The sequence below is a fragment of the Merops nubicus genome, unplaced genomic scaffold (assembly GCF_000691845.1).
Source record: "Merops nubicus isolate BGI_N331 unplaced genomic scaffold, ASM69184v1 scaffold33183, whole genome shotgun sequence".
In the NCBI taxonomy this organism is placed as follows: Eukaryota; Metazoa; Chordata; class Aves; order Coraciiformes; family Meropidae; genus Merops; species Merops nubicus.
In genome coordinates, this window is record NW_008597410.1 from 7,827 (window position 1) to 20,302 (window position 12,476).

Sequence of the window (12,476 nt, forward strand, 5' to 3'; positions counted from 1 at the left end):
TTCACTGTTTTGTGTTCCTTTTATGGCTAGTTTTATCTTAAGGAAGAGACTTGCAAAACAGCACCTGTAGTTGTTCCAGATCTCCCTCCTCACGGGTGGTGAATGGTCTGTAGAGGCAGATAACATCTCCAGCAGCAGCCTGTCTGTGTGCACAGTCACACTTCCAGTACATGGGGTGCTTTTAACCTCAGGCCATTGAGCTATTTTGGGTGATGAGGAAGTAAAAAATGACCCGATGCTTGGCATACTTCAGATCTGCACGAGACATTCTGTTGGAAAAATTTCCTTTCTGAGAGTCAGCACCAAGTACACATTAGTTGTATTTCCTTCAGAGATAACCCTACGGGTATCTGTTAGCTTATAACAGCTCACTCCTATCGTAATTTCATCTACTAATCAGTTGTAATGAAGCTATTACCCAAACAGTAATTTTTATGGCCATGTAAGGGTAGTTCAAACAATGAAAATTGATTATCCTGATGCAATGGAACTTGATTTGAGAACTCTGCAAGTCCAGTCGGATATCCTAAAATCTGTCCTGGTGCAATCAAAGAGGTTTACATAAGTAAAATAGATACTGGAGCTTTTTTTTTTTATGTTTGTCACCTGCAGTTCAGCAAAGTGAACTATGCTTAGTTCTTAATTCCCTTCTTAATTCTCTAGAACAGTGCTTCTGTATGTGGACTTGCTGACTAAATAATTGTAACAGGGAATGTGACATATCCAGTTCTATTAAATATCAGAGTAGTGATTCATCGGGTGCTGAGTAACAAGTCAGTGGATGTATGAGACTTAAAGGGAGAGGAAGCATCCTGCTGCACATCCTACTCCTGTCACTGCTGGATCTGTGTATTTGTGAAATACTCCTTGATGGAGGGCTGACTTCAAGCTGGAGGAGTTGGGCTGTAGAGTCTTGATTTCTGTTAAAGCCTGTGCTTTGAGTGTTAAGCAAGAGAATATGCCATTAAAAATCTGAGCTAGAAGTGTTTCAGTATGGCAAGAGCTGCAGTTATGCATTCCAAGTCAGTATTGGGCTTTCTGCTCTATTACGTATTCCCATAAATGGCCAGAGCCTGGACTAAGGCAGTTACTTGTGGAGCCTGGAGCAAGAAGTGCTGCTTGGCATGGGCTAATCCAGCCTTTCTGGCATCTTTAGAACTGAAGTTTCTCTGTGCTTTGGGCAGAAATAATCAGAATGGAACTGTTAAAGAATCACCCTGTGCTCACATGTCCAACTGGGGACTTCTGACCCTGGCTATTTGTTAGCCCTGCAATGCATTTTCACAAACCAATTATAAAAAACTCATTTTCATTTTAGGGAAGGGGACCAAGCCCTGCTTTTGCAGGAGAGCCTGCTGCCTCTGCTGCCAAAGGCTGGTTCTGGAAGCCCTCAGAGGTCACTGTGCCAGACCACTGCTCTTAGGGCTCCCCTTGGACCTGCACATGTGCCAGGCAGCCCCACATCAAGTCACCCAGCTGGACTGCTTTAATCCCTTGTGCTACAAGAGTTGCTGCTCTTGGAGAGAGCTTACTCAGAAGTAGTAAGATTTTTTAGTAGCAGCACCTGCTATCCTTTGCCTCAAGAACTTTCTCCAGATATGCCCCACAGCTGAATTGACAGGAGACTGACTGGTGGAAGCTTTCAGATCTTTTTTAGCTACCTGATCAGTTGTTGTTCTCTGCACTTAAATCAAACTCTTCTTCTAGATGCTCTTTAAATCTGGAGGGTAAAGGAATGTCTACAATAAAGCTAGATGATTTTTTTTTCTTTTTCCCTAGTCCTGTACCTAAAACAGAGCCTCTGCTAAAATTAAGCTTTGTGTGTGTGTGTTGAGATTTAATTTCTCTTCTCTTACTCTGTAATACATCTAGTCTTGACTTAAATGATCTCAGATCCAGCTTGAGCCCTTCTGAGCTTTGCTTTCACCAAGTGATTTGCCTCAGCGCTATATATTTAGGAAGAAAAAAAATATGGTCTTAAACATTTAATCAAAGTTAAAGTCGTCTTGTGGTCACTATTGCCACAAGTAGCTAGGAAAGCCACTTCCTTCTTTTTCAGAAGATTTCTTCCCCTGCTCAACTTCCACTGATTGACACAGCAACAAGCAAATACTAATTCTTAGTAGCAAATATTGTTAACTGGGTATGGGCTAAGTGAAACATTACAACAGCTACTGCACAAATGTATAATTAAGCATTCTTAAGAAACTAGCTTGAAATTAGTACGTTACTTGTTAAGTGCAGTGTGGTTGTCTCATTGGCTCTCCCAGTTGGAACTGCAACTAGGTTAAGGCTACAAAAATAGCTGTCATGGGATGTTTGCAGTAGTTTTTCTTCTGAAATGAGAATCCTTTTGGAGTAGAAATCTAATGTTCCCTGGACCTTATTATTAAAAGGAATTTTGGATCAAATAGAAGCATGCTAGCTGGTAAAAAAAAAAAAAAAACAGCTGTTTTATACTCAGGTATGTTCTTATCTCTTCTACTGTCACAAGAGCTGTCACAGACTGTGGCTATCAATGAAATCCAAATCGTGGTATTGGTTAATCAAAGTAACCATGTACTAATTATTAATATTAAACTCTGCAATATAAACAAGAGATTTGTTAAATTTCTAAGCAGATTGTTTTCCTGTACCTGGCCTGGCTCAGACAGAGTGCTATAGTAAGAAGCAGCAACAGCAGCCTGGTGATATCTTTCCTTCTCAATGTCTGTTTTGATAGAGTGCAGTTGTTTCCTGATGATGCTGGCCTATGCTCTCTTGAAATACAAGCTAACAGACAGTAAAATGGAAAATTTATTAGTGCAAGTTGGTCACTCAGTTTCTTCCAACAAGTACACAATAGCATCCCACGCTTCCTACATACAAACAAACCTGTCCTAAGTTAAGAAAAGCTGAACTTGTCTTGAAGTAACAATGTGTTACATATTGTCATCATCTGATTCATCTTCCTCTTTCAAAGATTCCTGTTTTAAAAAAGAAAGTTTAATTAAAAAACATTAACAGCCATTTTATAAGTCAGCCTATAATATGAGTTTTGCTGTAGCTTCACAATGCCCTCAATCTGTCCAAGGCCTGGTGTTCACAGGCTAGTTTGTATCTTTAGGAGGTCATACTGAGCACCATCATTACTCTTAAAGGAAATGCAAAGCTCTCAAATGCTGGAATTCTCCAGCTGGCTATCTTTAAAAACTGTTCCAGGCAACATGAGTTACTACCTCTCCTACTTGCTCATAGCACTGTTGGAAGAGTTGATACATTTACTTTAAAGGAGAAACACACCACCTGGGCAAGCCTGCTGAACTGCACTGCTTTTGGAACCAAGAACTGTCCCTGGATTACACCACAGACTTCACTGTTCTCCCTTCAGAGAACATCAGCCAGTGCTGCAGTGATGTGTGTGGTACCTGCACGTTCTCCAGCCATCACAGCAGCAGGCACCTCACCTTCACTTAGTTCCTCCTGCTCTAGACTTGGCAAGTGAAGCACTGAGACAACGCTTCAGTCAGACCTTACCTTGGCATATTTCTCTGCTTCTTCCCTGATGTCTTTGGGAACAATTTCATGTTTTCCATTGGTTACTGCAAATAAAAAGAGTATATCTTAAGTAGAATTCACAGAAAGACCTTGACAAAATGACTAAGAAGCAATGTTTTACTTCAGTTACAGAAAGCTATAAATTCTCTATAGTGTTTATAGAAATGACGGAAATGCATTACTTTCTCCAACCCAGCTGAGTTCCAGCTCAAAAGCTTTATCCTTTACTTCATCGTGAACTATGTAGATTCTGGAAGGAACAGAGAAAGTACAGATTAGAAAAGACTAAATACACTTTATTCATTTCACAGATTTCTTCTGTTGAAATACTCTTCTATGGTTAATAGATGTTCTCCCCATGCTTTCTCCTCTGCCCTCTCACACAAAACTATCATAATTTTCCAGACTTGATTGCTAATGTAACCATACATTAGATGATTCCAGGTAAGATGCAAGTTGAGATGTTCAAGTTGTCATAATTAGAACAAATATTAAGATTCAAATACTGCAGAACTAAGGCTACATCATCACTGCCTGCTTCTGCAAGATGAGCTGGAAGAGTTAGGAGTGTCCTGTATTTCTCTAGTCAATCTTATTTCAGTTTACACTTCAGACTATATCCCACCACCACAGCATCTTGTGCCCAATCAGAAGCCTGTACATAGATCTCCAGAGTCCCATTTGTATGGCAAAGGATGATATTCTGAACTGAATCCACAAGTGGCCTCACAGCAGACAGAGCACCATCCTGACTAGGAAAACCCCACCTTAGTCTGTGGGATAAAAATGTTACACTGGCACAGTGACACTGATGTTACTGCACTGTAGGATTCAGTCCTTAGTGGCAGAACATGTGAATGAACCATAACACCCCTAAGGTGACCTCAAAACAGCTCAGAGCCACCTGTGGCTTCACCTGCTGAGAAGGTTGTAATCCTTGCTCTTTCTGAAAGCCTTAGAAGGTCAAAAGCCAAAAACTACCACCTATTGCTAGCCAACACAGAAAGCTGGGAGCCACTGGAGGAAGGCAGGATACCTTCAGCACCATGCTAAGCACGTCCCGTAAAGTCTGACAAGTTAATGTTGGTGTCCAGGGAAATAGCACTATGTGCTTGTGTCCTTCTGGCACCCTTCACTGGTGTCACTGTTGGACTGCACTTACTGATCCTTGCCCATGACCATCTGTAGGCTACAAGCTTTTTGCAACAAAGTGACCATTACAAGCTCTCCAAGGAATCATAACCCTAAAATACTAGCCGAGAGTGGAGAGTAAAAAAAAAGATCTTTGCTATCTTGCTAAATGCTTCTGAGGAGCTGAATTTGAGCTGAGAAATTTGTGCCATTTTAGAACTGCTTTGAGGTCCTTGCTATGTTTCAAGAACAGATCCCACAGATTCCTTCCTCTAGCTGCTGCCATGACAGCCTGGGGCACAGACTCTGAAACAAACTCACATCCTGCACACCAATGACAGAAGCAAATTTGTTACTTCTTTGTAACCTCCTCAGCAATAGCCATAAAACGCTGGAGATCAGATGTGAGGCTGCAGAGTATTAAATTTGTCACAGGCACAGAACACGTGCATTAGAGTGAAGTGCTGTGGATGCCTGGAAGGATACTTGTATTTGTTTGAAGAGATACTAATTCACAAAGTCTTTGCAAGATAGTTTAGTACTGGCTAATTCAGGCTCCACCTAAAGCAGCCCTCTCTTCCTGGTATCTTTTTTCCCCCTCAGTAGTAAGTGACTTACTTGATGATACCTTTTTTCCTGTAAACACACTACCCTCACACAGAGTCTGTGGGACACTATTAGTGGCTACAGGCGATTCTATCACTGATGTTTTGTCCTAAACTGCAAAAGTAAACAGCAAATTAAATATTTCCAGTCTCTTCATGTGATACCAAGTGTTGTAATTTAAATGAAATCAGCTATACCCTATATATACTACTAAACAAAGACAGACTGCTTCTTTCCCAAGCACTTGAGCCTTTTTTAGGCAAAGAACTCAGCAATGTTTCTAGGCTGCTACTTGATGTCTGAGGCACAAGTTCACAGTTCAATCTGCCTAACAAAGCATAAAGCTCATTCCTCAGAATCAGGACACCAGGGAGCTTTCCTCATCTGTCACCTGGTTTATGTATTTTAAAACCAGTGACTATATTCAGACAATTGAACTTTTAATCCATTGCTGCTACAAGTTGCACCTATAAAAAATAGCAGATGAGATCAAAAGCTGTACTTTTCACATCCTTTGGCATCTTTTAGTACAGAGTAACATATCTCATCTCACAAGAAGAGCAAAAATATTAGTAACAGAAGCTACTAAGAGTCAGCACAAGCACTAATCTAGTAGAAGTGAAGCCTGGCACTCAATTTAAAAGGAACAGCTTCAGTCTGAAACCACAGCAAGCTCACCAGGACAGACTTTACCGAGTTGGAAAAACCGGCTGGAGACTTACATTTTTGCAACCTCTTTAACAACGTCACGGCAGGTCATTTCTTTCATCTGCAGACAAAAAATACACAGCTTAAGAGAAGACAGTTTTCCCTTTCCACAAGGCCAGCATGAGTGGCTGCACACATGCCTAATGAGCAGCAGTGATAAAAGTAACAAAAAGTTAAGACTAGAACCAGATTTATTCTCTACGATGAGTCTTTCAGCCTGCTACATGGAAGTCATGCTTCTAGTGAAGAATTTTACAGCTGAAAGATTCTATGAAAGTGTTATGTGGCAACTTGGCCAGTTTAAAACACTCATCAGCTAGAGGGTTAGAAGCTGAACAGATAAATCTTGGCATTGTAAATGCTTGACTTGTTCTTAAATGCTTTATGATCAACTGACATAAAATAACCACATGTACAACAAGAGAGAAGCACCATTCTTTCATGTGTGATATTCTCATTCTTTCTAGGCAGTATAGTAACACTTTTGGTCTTATCAGCATTTTATACAAGCAATTTTGACTTATTTTAAATAATGCCCTAACAGGAGAATATTGTTCCAGTCTTAACAAGCACCTGCATGCCTGAGCAAGGTTATCAGCACCTCATTTTATATTTTCTCACTGTTACATCACAGCCTTTTGAAAGTTTCACAGTTGATCTAAACAAAAGTCTGGTGCCAGTTTCCATGACATAATAAACTTAGGTTTTGGAGGTCGAACCTCTTGCCTGTCAACTCTTCTGGAGTATGCAGTATTAATATCTTCTATATTTTGTATCATCTCTTCCAATTCTCAAAATGTTTTTGAAACCACGGTATGGAAGATAGTTCTGGGACACTGATGAAAGAATTAAGGACAAAGGTGCTTTGCTGATGCTGAGTGTCACAGCCCTTTCAGGGGTGAAGCACACACCCACAGCAGGCAGTGGGCCAGAGCAGACGTGCCCACGCCTGGCGAGTCAGACAGGCCATCACAGTCCTGTCCCAGGAATTTTCCTCACCAAAGACCCACTGCCCCAGCCCTGATGTTAGTGACACTTGAGCCACAACACACACAGCACTGGCTGCTGTGCACCAGAGTAACCTGTGCCACACAGGCCTGTAAGTCACTGTGTGCAATGATGCATGTGAAGTCAGCAGATAGGAAACCCCAAAGGTCTGCTACTGTCATGCCTATTTACAGGAGAGAAAACTGAAGTACATTTGCTTTTTGCCATTATCCTTTTCCCATCCCAGGTGTGTTCATTCTGCAGACAGTAAGAGTAAACACTGTCACAGTTTATCACAGGCATTAATTATGATTATGTCCATAGACCAGAAAGTTGTACGCAGTGTTGGAGCTGCATGAGAAATGCTGTACAAGAGATGGAGAGATCCCCACACTCTCCACACGACCACAGGTTCTCCCACAGCTGTAACGAGGCTCCCCTGGACTGTGTCCCCTCCCAGGTGCAGATACAGAACCTGCTCTGCCCACCTGTGAGGCAGGTTTCAGGCTTTGACTATCTGCTCACCTCTTCACTTTCCACCTGCAGCACCCTCCACGGGAACAGATCTTAGCTGACAGGCCACTGTAGGTGGTATCACCTCACAAAAGCTTTTGTACTTCTGTCTTTTATCCACTTCAGTTTTGACAGATTGATCTCTGCCAAGCTAACTCTGACCTGGAAACCTGCCCAGTCTACAGTTAACAAGAAGCATCAGCGTGCCAGAGTGGACTTGCTGCCACTGCTGGGACCAGACCACACGTGTTACTGGAGACATCCTGCACACAAGCCACTAAATAAACAAATGCAGTTAGGCCACAGGGCACACCACTGTTCCAGGTACCAACTTCTACAGGCTCCACTGAACAGCTCAAGCAATACACACACTTCTCAGCTGTACAAAAAATCAGTCAATAAGCCAGCAGGTTCTGAAAATCCTAGCACTGCCCAGAAAATGAATTTTTAAGGGTGGAATATGTTCCCCAACATGTCATTATCTTTCTGCCAGTTTGTGCACGTGGAAATGGAAATTATCATTTCCCAGATGCCACAACTCCAGTTTCAAGATCAGATGATCTTGTAGGCTTCTAACTTTTTATTTGGTATTCAAACATCTGACCAGATTCAAGACTGAGTGAATCAAGTCTAAGAACACTGTAATTTTTCCTGTAATTTTTCCTGTAATTTCTCAGTTACCACAGCACCATAAACAGGCTATTCTTAAAAGCATAACAAGCATCCAAACTCCAAACCTCTCCACAAGCAGCTGTGATGTACTTCTGCAGACCAAACCCATGAGTAAGATGCTAACAGAGTTTCAAGAAAGAATTACACACGACAGACCAGGAGTAGGATTTTGTCCCACGTTAACCATCTCCAGTTCCAGGGGTGTCAGAACACAAGAGGAAGACAGAAGTCTGCTAGGATTCTAACATAATTCTAAATCAGTCTAAGGGACATAACACCTTCCAGTATTCTTCTCTCCACAGAGTTGTTTACGCAGCCAACTGTTTGTGTGCTCCCTCCACCCCTCATCCTTAACAAGACCAGCTTTTTTAGCTTTTTAAACAAATGATCATCTGAAACCTTTGGAAGAGAACACAGAGACCACCCTGCACAATGCTGCCCTAAGGTTTTAATTCACAACTAAACACTCAGTTACACTTCGATAGCCATTCAAGGACTTTGCTGGCTGGTGTGCATGGGAGAGCAAGTTCATGCTTCCTGGTTTAAACCTGTGCACTCCCTACAGACTCCCCACTGCCCAGGGGCAAGACTTGAGAAATCCTGCTGCTACAGAGGCAGTACCACCCTAGGATATACAAGGGAATATTCCATCTGCTTCTCCTGAATTTTAGATGCTTTAGGCTTCCAAAAAGGTCACGTAAGCAGCTAGGACCATGTCTTGAAACAGCACAACAAAACCGTAACGTCATACCTGAAGTTTTTCTATCTCTGTCTTTGCAGCCTGCCTGGCCTTGCCAATGGCACACCCCCAATAACCCTGAAAACAAAGAAAGAAAGAGACAAAATTAAGTGCTAATAAATACCACAGTTCTTACTGTCACTTAGCATGACAACTCCCACCCTACTCACACAGTGAGAGGTTAATACACAGTAAACCTCAGTACTCTCTTGGGGCACATTCCCCTGTTGTTGAATAAAACCCAATTACTAGATTAAGCACTACTGCTGTTGAGGGAAAAGAGAAGTGCTTAGTACTTCTCTTTTCCTGGACAGAAAAGAGTACTGTTTGTTTTTCCTGGTCAGACACGTTTCTGCTCAATTTGTTGCAACAGGTAATTTTTTTTTTAATTGTTACTACAGTAAATGAAAGAGCAAACTAGAATTGGAGAAGTTCTACAGGATCAATAAAATCAAAACTGCCTACCATGAAAATACATTGAAGGGTAAGCACATAAAAATTAAGCACTCCTATTTTCCTCAGCGGCTGTGGTACTGGATAGACTGAAAGAAAATTTAAAAACTCAGTACAATCTGTGTATTGTCCTGCCTGCAGAGGCAGCACTAACAATTAACAGAAGTATCTCTTTTGCTTTGACTTGCTGCTAGCAGCCAGTGTCAGAGTAGCAGCTCTCTCTAATCTAAAGTGTTTTGTCAATGGGGTGGCACTCCAAAACTTGCCCTTTTGGGACTTTTCATTGGCTATAGCCAGGTGAAAGGAGCTCCTGAATTCCTGAGAGAAAAGCTTTAAAACTAGTTTCATGAAGACAGTACTTCAAAGAAATACACAGTGTGTGTTTAACAAGAACACACAAATCAGCAAAATCCCACTGTTCCTTTTAGGCAGTGATTCACCAGAGACCTTCCCAAGCAAAAAGAGAAAAGTGAACAGCTCTTTTGGGACAGCACTGACTCTCTTCCTAACTAGGAACTTTTGAGACGGGAATTTATGCCATGAGGGAAATATTTTTGGGATACTCACGTATGAAACTCCTGATGGGTCAATCATGTACAGTTGTGCACCATCATCTTCATCATAGGAGCCCAACATGAAACTGGAGGGAAATGTGAAATTAGAAACATTTCTTCTACCAACACGCACAGAATTAGACTACACCAGCTCAGGCTTCCTGTGTTCCTCCTGGAGCAGAATTCCTTCTGTCCTGCTACATTCTGTTATGCAATTGGAACAGTTTAGTGCAACCGTGACAGCCCAGCACTGGCAAGCTACCAGAAGCAGTTTATCTATCTGTAACTAGACAGCAAATCTCAGTTTTTCACTCCCTTTGTACTAAAACTGCACAGTGGTTGTAACCTGCTCTTTAGCTACCAGGGCAAGCAGGATAATTGCAGAGGAAAGTTCTGCTTTCCTCACTGTCATAGTCTTAACAGCATCAACACTTAAACTTCAGAATTGAGGGGCAAAGTGGCAATCTGTGTTAGAAGCTGAGTGCCCTGTTACACATATCTGAGTTCTTCCCCTGAGGTTTTAAACAGAAAAAGAAAGGAGAAGGGAATCTGTTTGAGATGAATTGTAGGTCACCAATTCAAAGTTTAAAAAAAGCAAGGCAACCCAAATAGTTCCAACTGTGAAACCAAAAAGGTCCTTGCAAATATGGGTATGTTTGAAGGTTTACCTGCAGCCAAAGGGCCTGACAGCACTGTACAGAGTGTATGCGTGCACGTACATGGCCACCCGCTCTGCCAGGTGCTGCGTGGAGAAGAGGAGAGAGAGGAGAGCTTTACTGGCAGGTATAAGTAAAGCTCAAGTAATAAATGTAATTCTCTAGGCCAAAACTAAAAGCCAGAAATCCTGTGTGACCTGCACCAGTTCCTTACCTTCAGTGGAATATCGTATCCATAGTTAGATCTGAAGTTGGAAGCCTCTTCTCTAGCTATGTCTGCCAAAGAACGAGCGTCTGCCAGCAGTCCTGCCACTGCCTGCAATGAGACTGGTCAGCAGCCAGGCCACAGCCCCTCCAGTGACACAACAAAGCCCAGGGACCAAAGTCTAACTATGTGACCCAGCTGTCAGCTCTACTCAACTCCAGCTATGACCACAAGTGAGTTCAGTCACTATCCATCTGCTAGCAAGCTCAAAACGTGTCAAGATTATATCAACTACAGAATAGAATTGTTCTCTAGGAAAATCTATTCCCTGCTTTGCTGTGATGACACCGACCCAACCAATACTTTGTATAATATGTATTTAACAGATAGTTTCACATTTCTGTTATACAGCAGCCACCACGTGACATCACCCCAACATCACCATTATGGGATAGCCACTAATCTACATGTCAGTTTTTACTGAATTCCACCAACTCCTGCACTGCTGAGAAGAGAATCTTGCATGCAGCATGTTTTCCCCTTAACACACCTTATCTGTCAATAAAAAAGTATCACTGGAACACTTATGCTTATATTTATGTTCAAGTTTGACCAGCTGGGATGCCAAAAAGCATTTCAAAAAATTTCAAACAGTGTAAAACATGGATATCCTCTATTTTAAATTTAGATGTTAATTATATATACGTATGCAGAAAAGAATAAAATAAAACAACCCAAAACCACTGGCATTTCTGACTCTGTACACAGAAACATCAACATGACTTTCCTTTTGTACTTTTTATTGATTCTCTGATTCAGTTTTCTACTTTTGAGGAGATTCAGTTTATGAAGATGTGCATTAAACAGCCCCCTACCATTCCGACGTGGCGATCGACATTGAAGAGACGTTTGTTGGAACCTTCTTCATACAGCTTGGACAGAACGAGCTTTTCTACTCCAAAGACAACACCATCTTTGCATCTGATCCCAATTGCTGTACTGAAAGGCAAGATAGATTTAAGTTCCTCAGACAGAATTGTAGAATCATAGGGTTGTTTAGGTTGGAGAAGACACTTAAGATCATCAAGTCCAGTGTGGTGTAAAATAGGTAACAGGACTGACAATATAGGAGAAATTCACTGTAGATCTAGGAGCTGTGACAGCTCTTGTTGCACTTAGGGACACACTCTCAAAAGAAAGGCAGATATCTGTATCTTACCTGCTGTTCTCCACAGCTTTCATAGCATACTCGACCTGAAATACTCTGCCATCTGGAGAGAACGTGGAAGCTGACAGGTCATACTGAAGAAGAAAAACACACTATTCAGAAAAAAATACATACCCCAGTATTTCCACAAGTTCATTTATGTAAAAATGCAAGACTGTCACCTGCATGACAGGCTTATGCCTTGAGTCTTATGACTGTTACCTAAGATGCACGAAGGGCAGAAAACACCCCAAAAACTACAGGTCACCACATCAGTGCAGGATCTACCCACACGTCAAATCCTGGCAACCCAGGCCTCGCAGGGGTCCACGATCACCGTGCATGACACGACACTTAAAGGGTACGGGAACCCCCCGTGTGCCTTTTCACTTTACTTTACCGGTTTTGAAACCGTGGGTTCTTATGAGCGGGGTTTTTATGGTTTTATGCTTAAACGCGTGCCAGGCACCGAGACAGGCGCAGCCCCCGCTCTCGAGGGGCCTCCCCA

At 42.0% G+C, this 12,476-nt stretch overlaps 1 protein-coding gene across 1 annotated transcript; it reads right to left on the minus strand.

Moving 5' to 3' along the window:
- Positions 1-2,778: 2,778 nt before the first annotated feature.
- PSMA3 (proteasome (prosome, macropain) subunit, alpha type, 3) lies at positions 2,779-12,058 on the minus strand. The gene is made up of 10 exons (XM_008936695.1): positions 11,981-12,058; positions 11,637-11,760; positions 10,771-10,872; positions 10,569-10,642; positions 9,914-9,986; positions 8,906-8,971; positions 5,997-6,043; positions 3,720-3,787; positions 3,517-3,581; positions 2,779-2,966 (listed from the first exon to the last, which is right to left on the minus strand). Exons 1-10 carry the CDS (start codon positions 12,001-12,003, stop codon positions 2,922-2,924), a joined length of 687 nt encoding a protein of 228 aa, XP_008934943.1. The 5' UTR covers positions 12,004-12,058; the 3' UTR covers positions 2,779-2,921.
- Between the last annotated feature and the right edge of the window lie 418 nt (positions 12,059-12,476).

What these genes read in the sequence shown, in the direction of transcription:
- PSMA3 (XM_008936695.1), bottom strand. Translation starts at nt 12,003, where the DNA reads ATGAAAGCTGTGGAGAACAGCAG. An exon ending in GATACGATATTCCACTGAAG is followed by an intron (nt 10,643 to 10,770) that starts GTAAGGAACTGG and finishes TTCTCCACGCAG; the next exon opens with CACCTGGCAGAGCGGGTGGC. An exon ending in AAGCAGAGAAATATGCCAAG is followed by an intron (nt 2,967 to 3,516) that starts GTAAGGTCTGAC and finishes TTTTTAAAACAG; the next exon opens with GAATCTTTGAAAGAGGAAGA.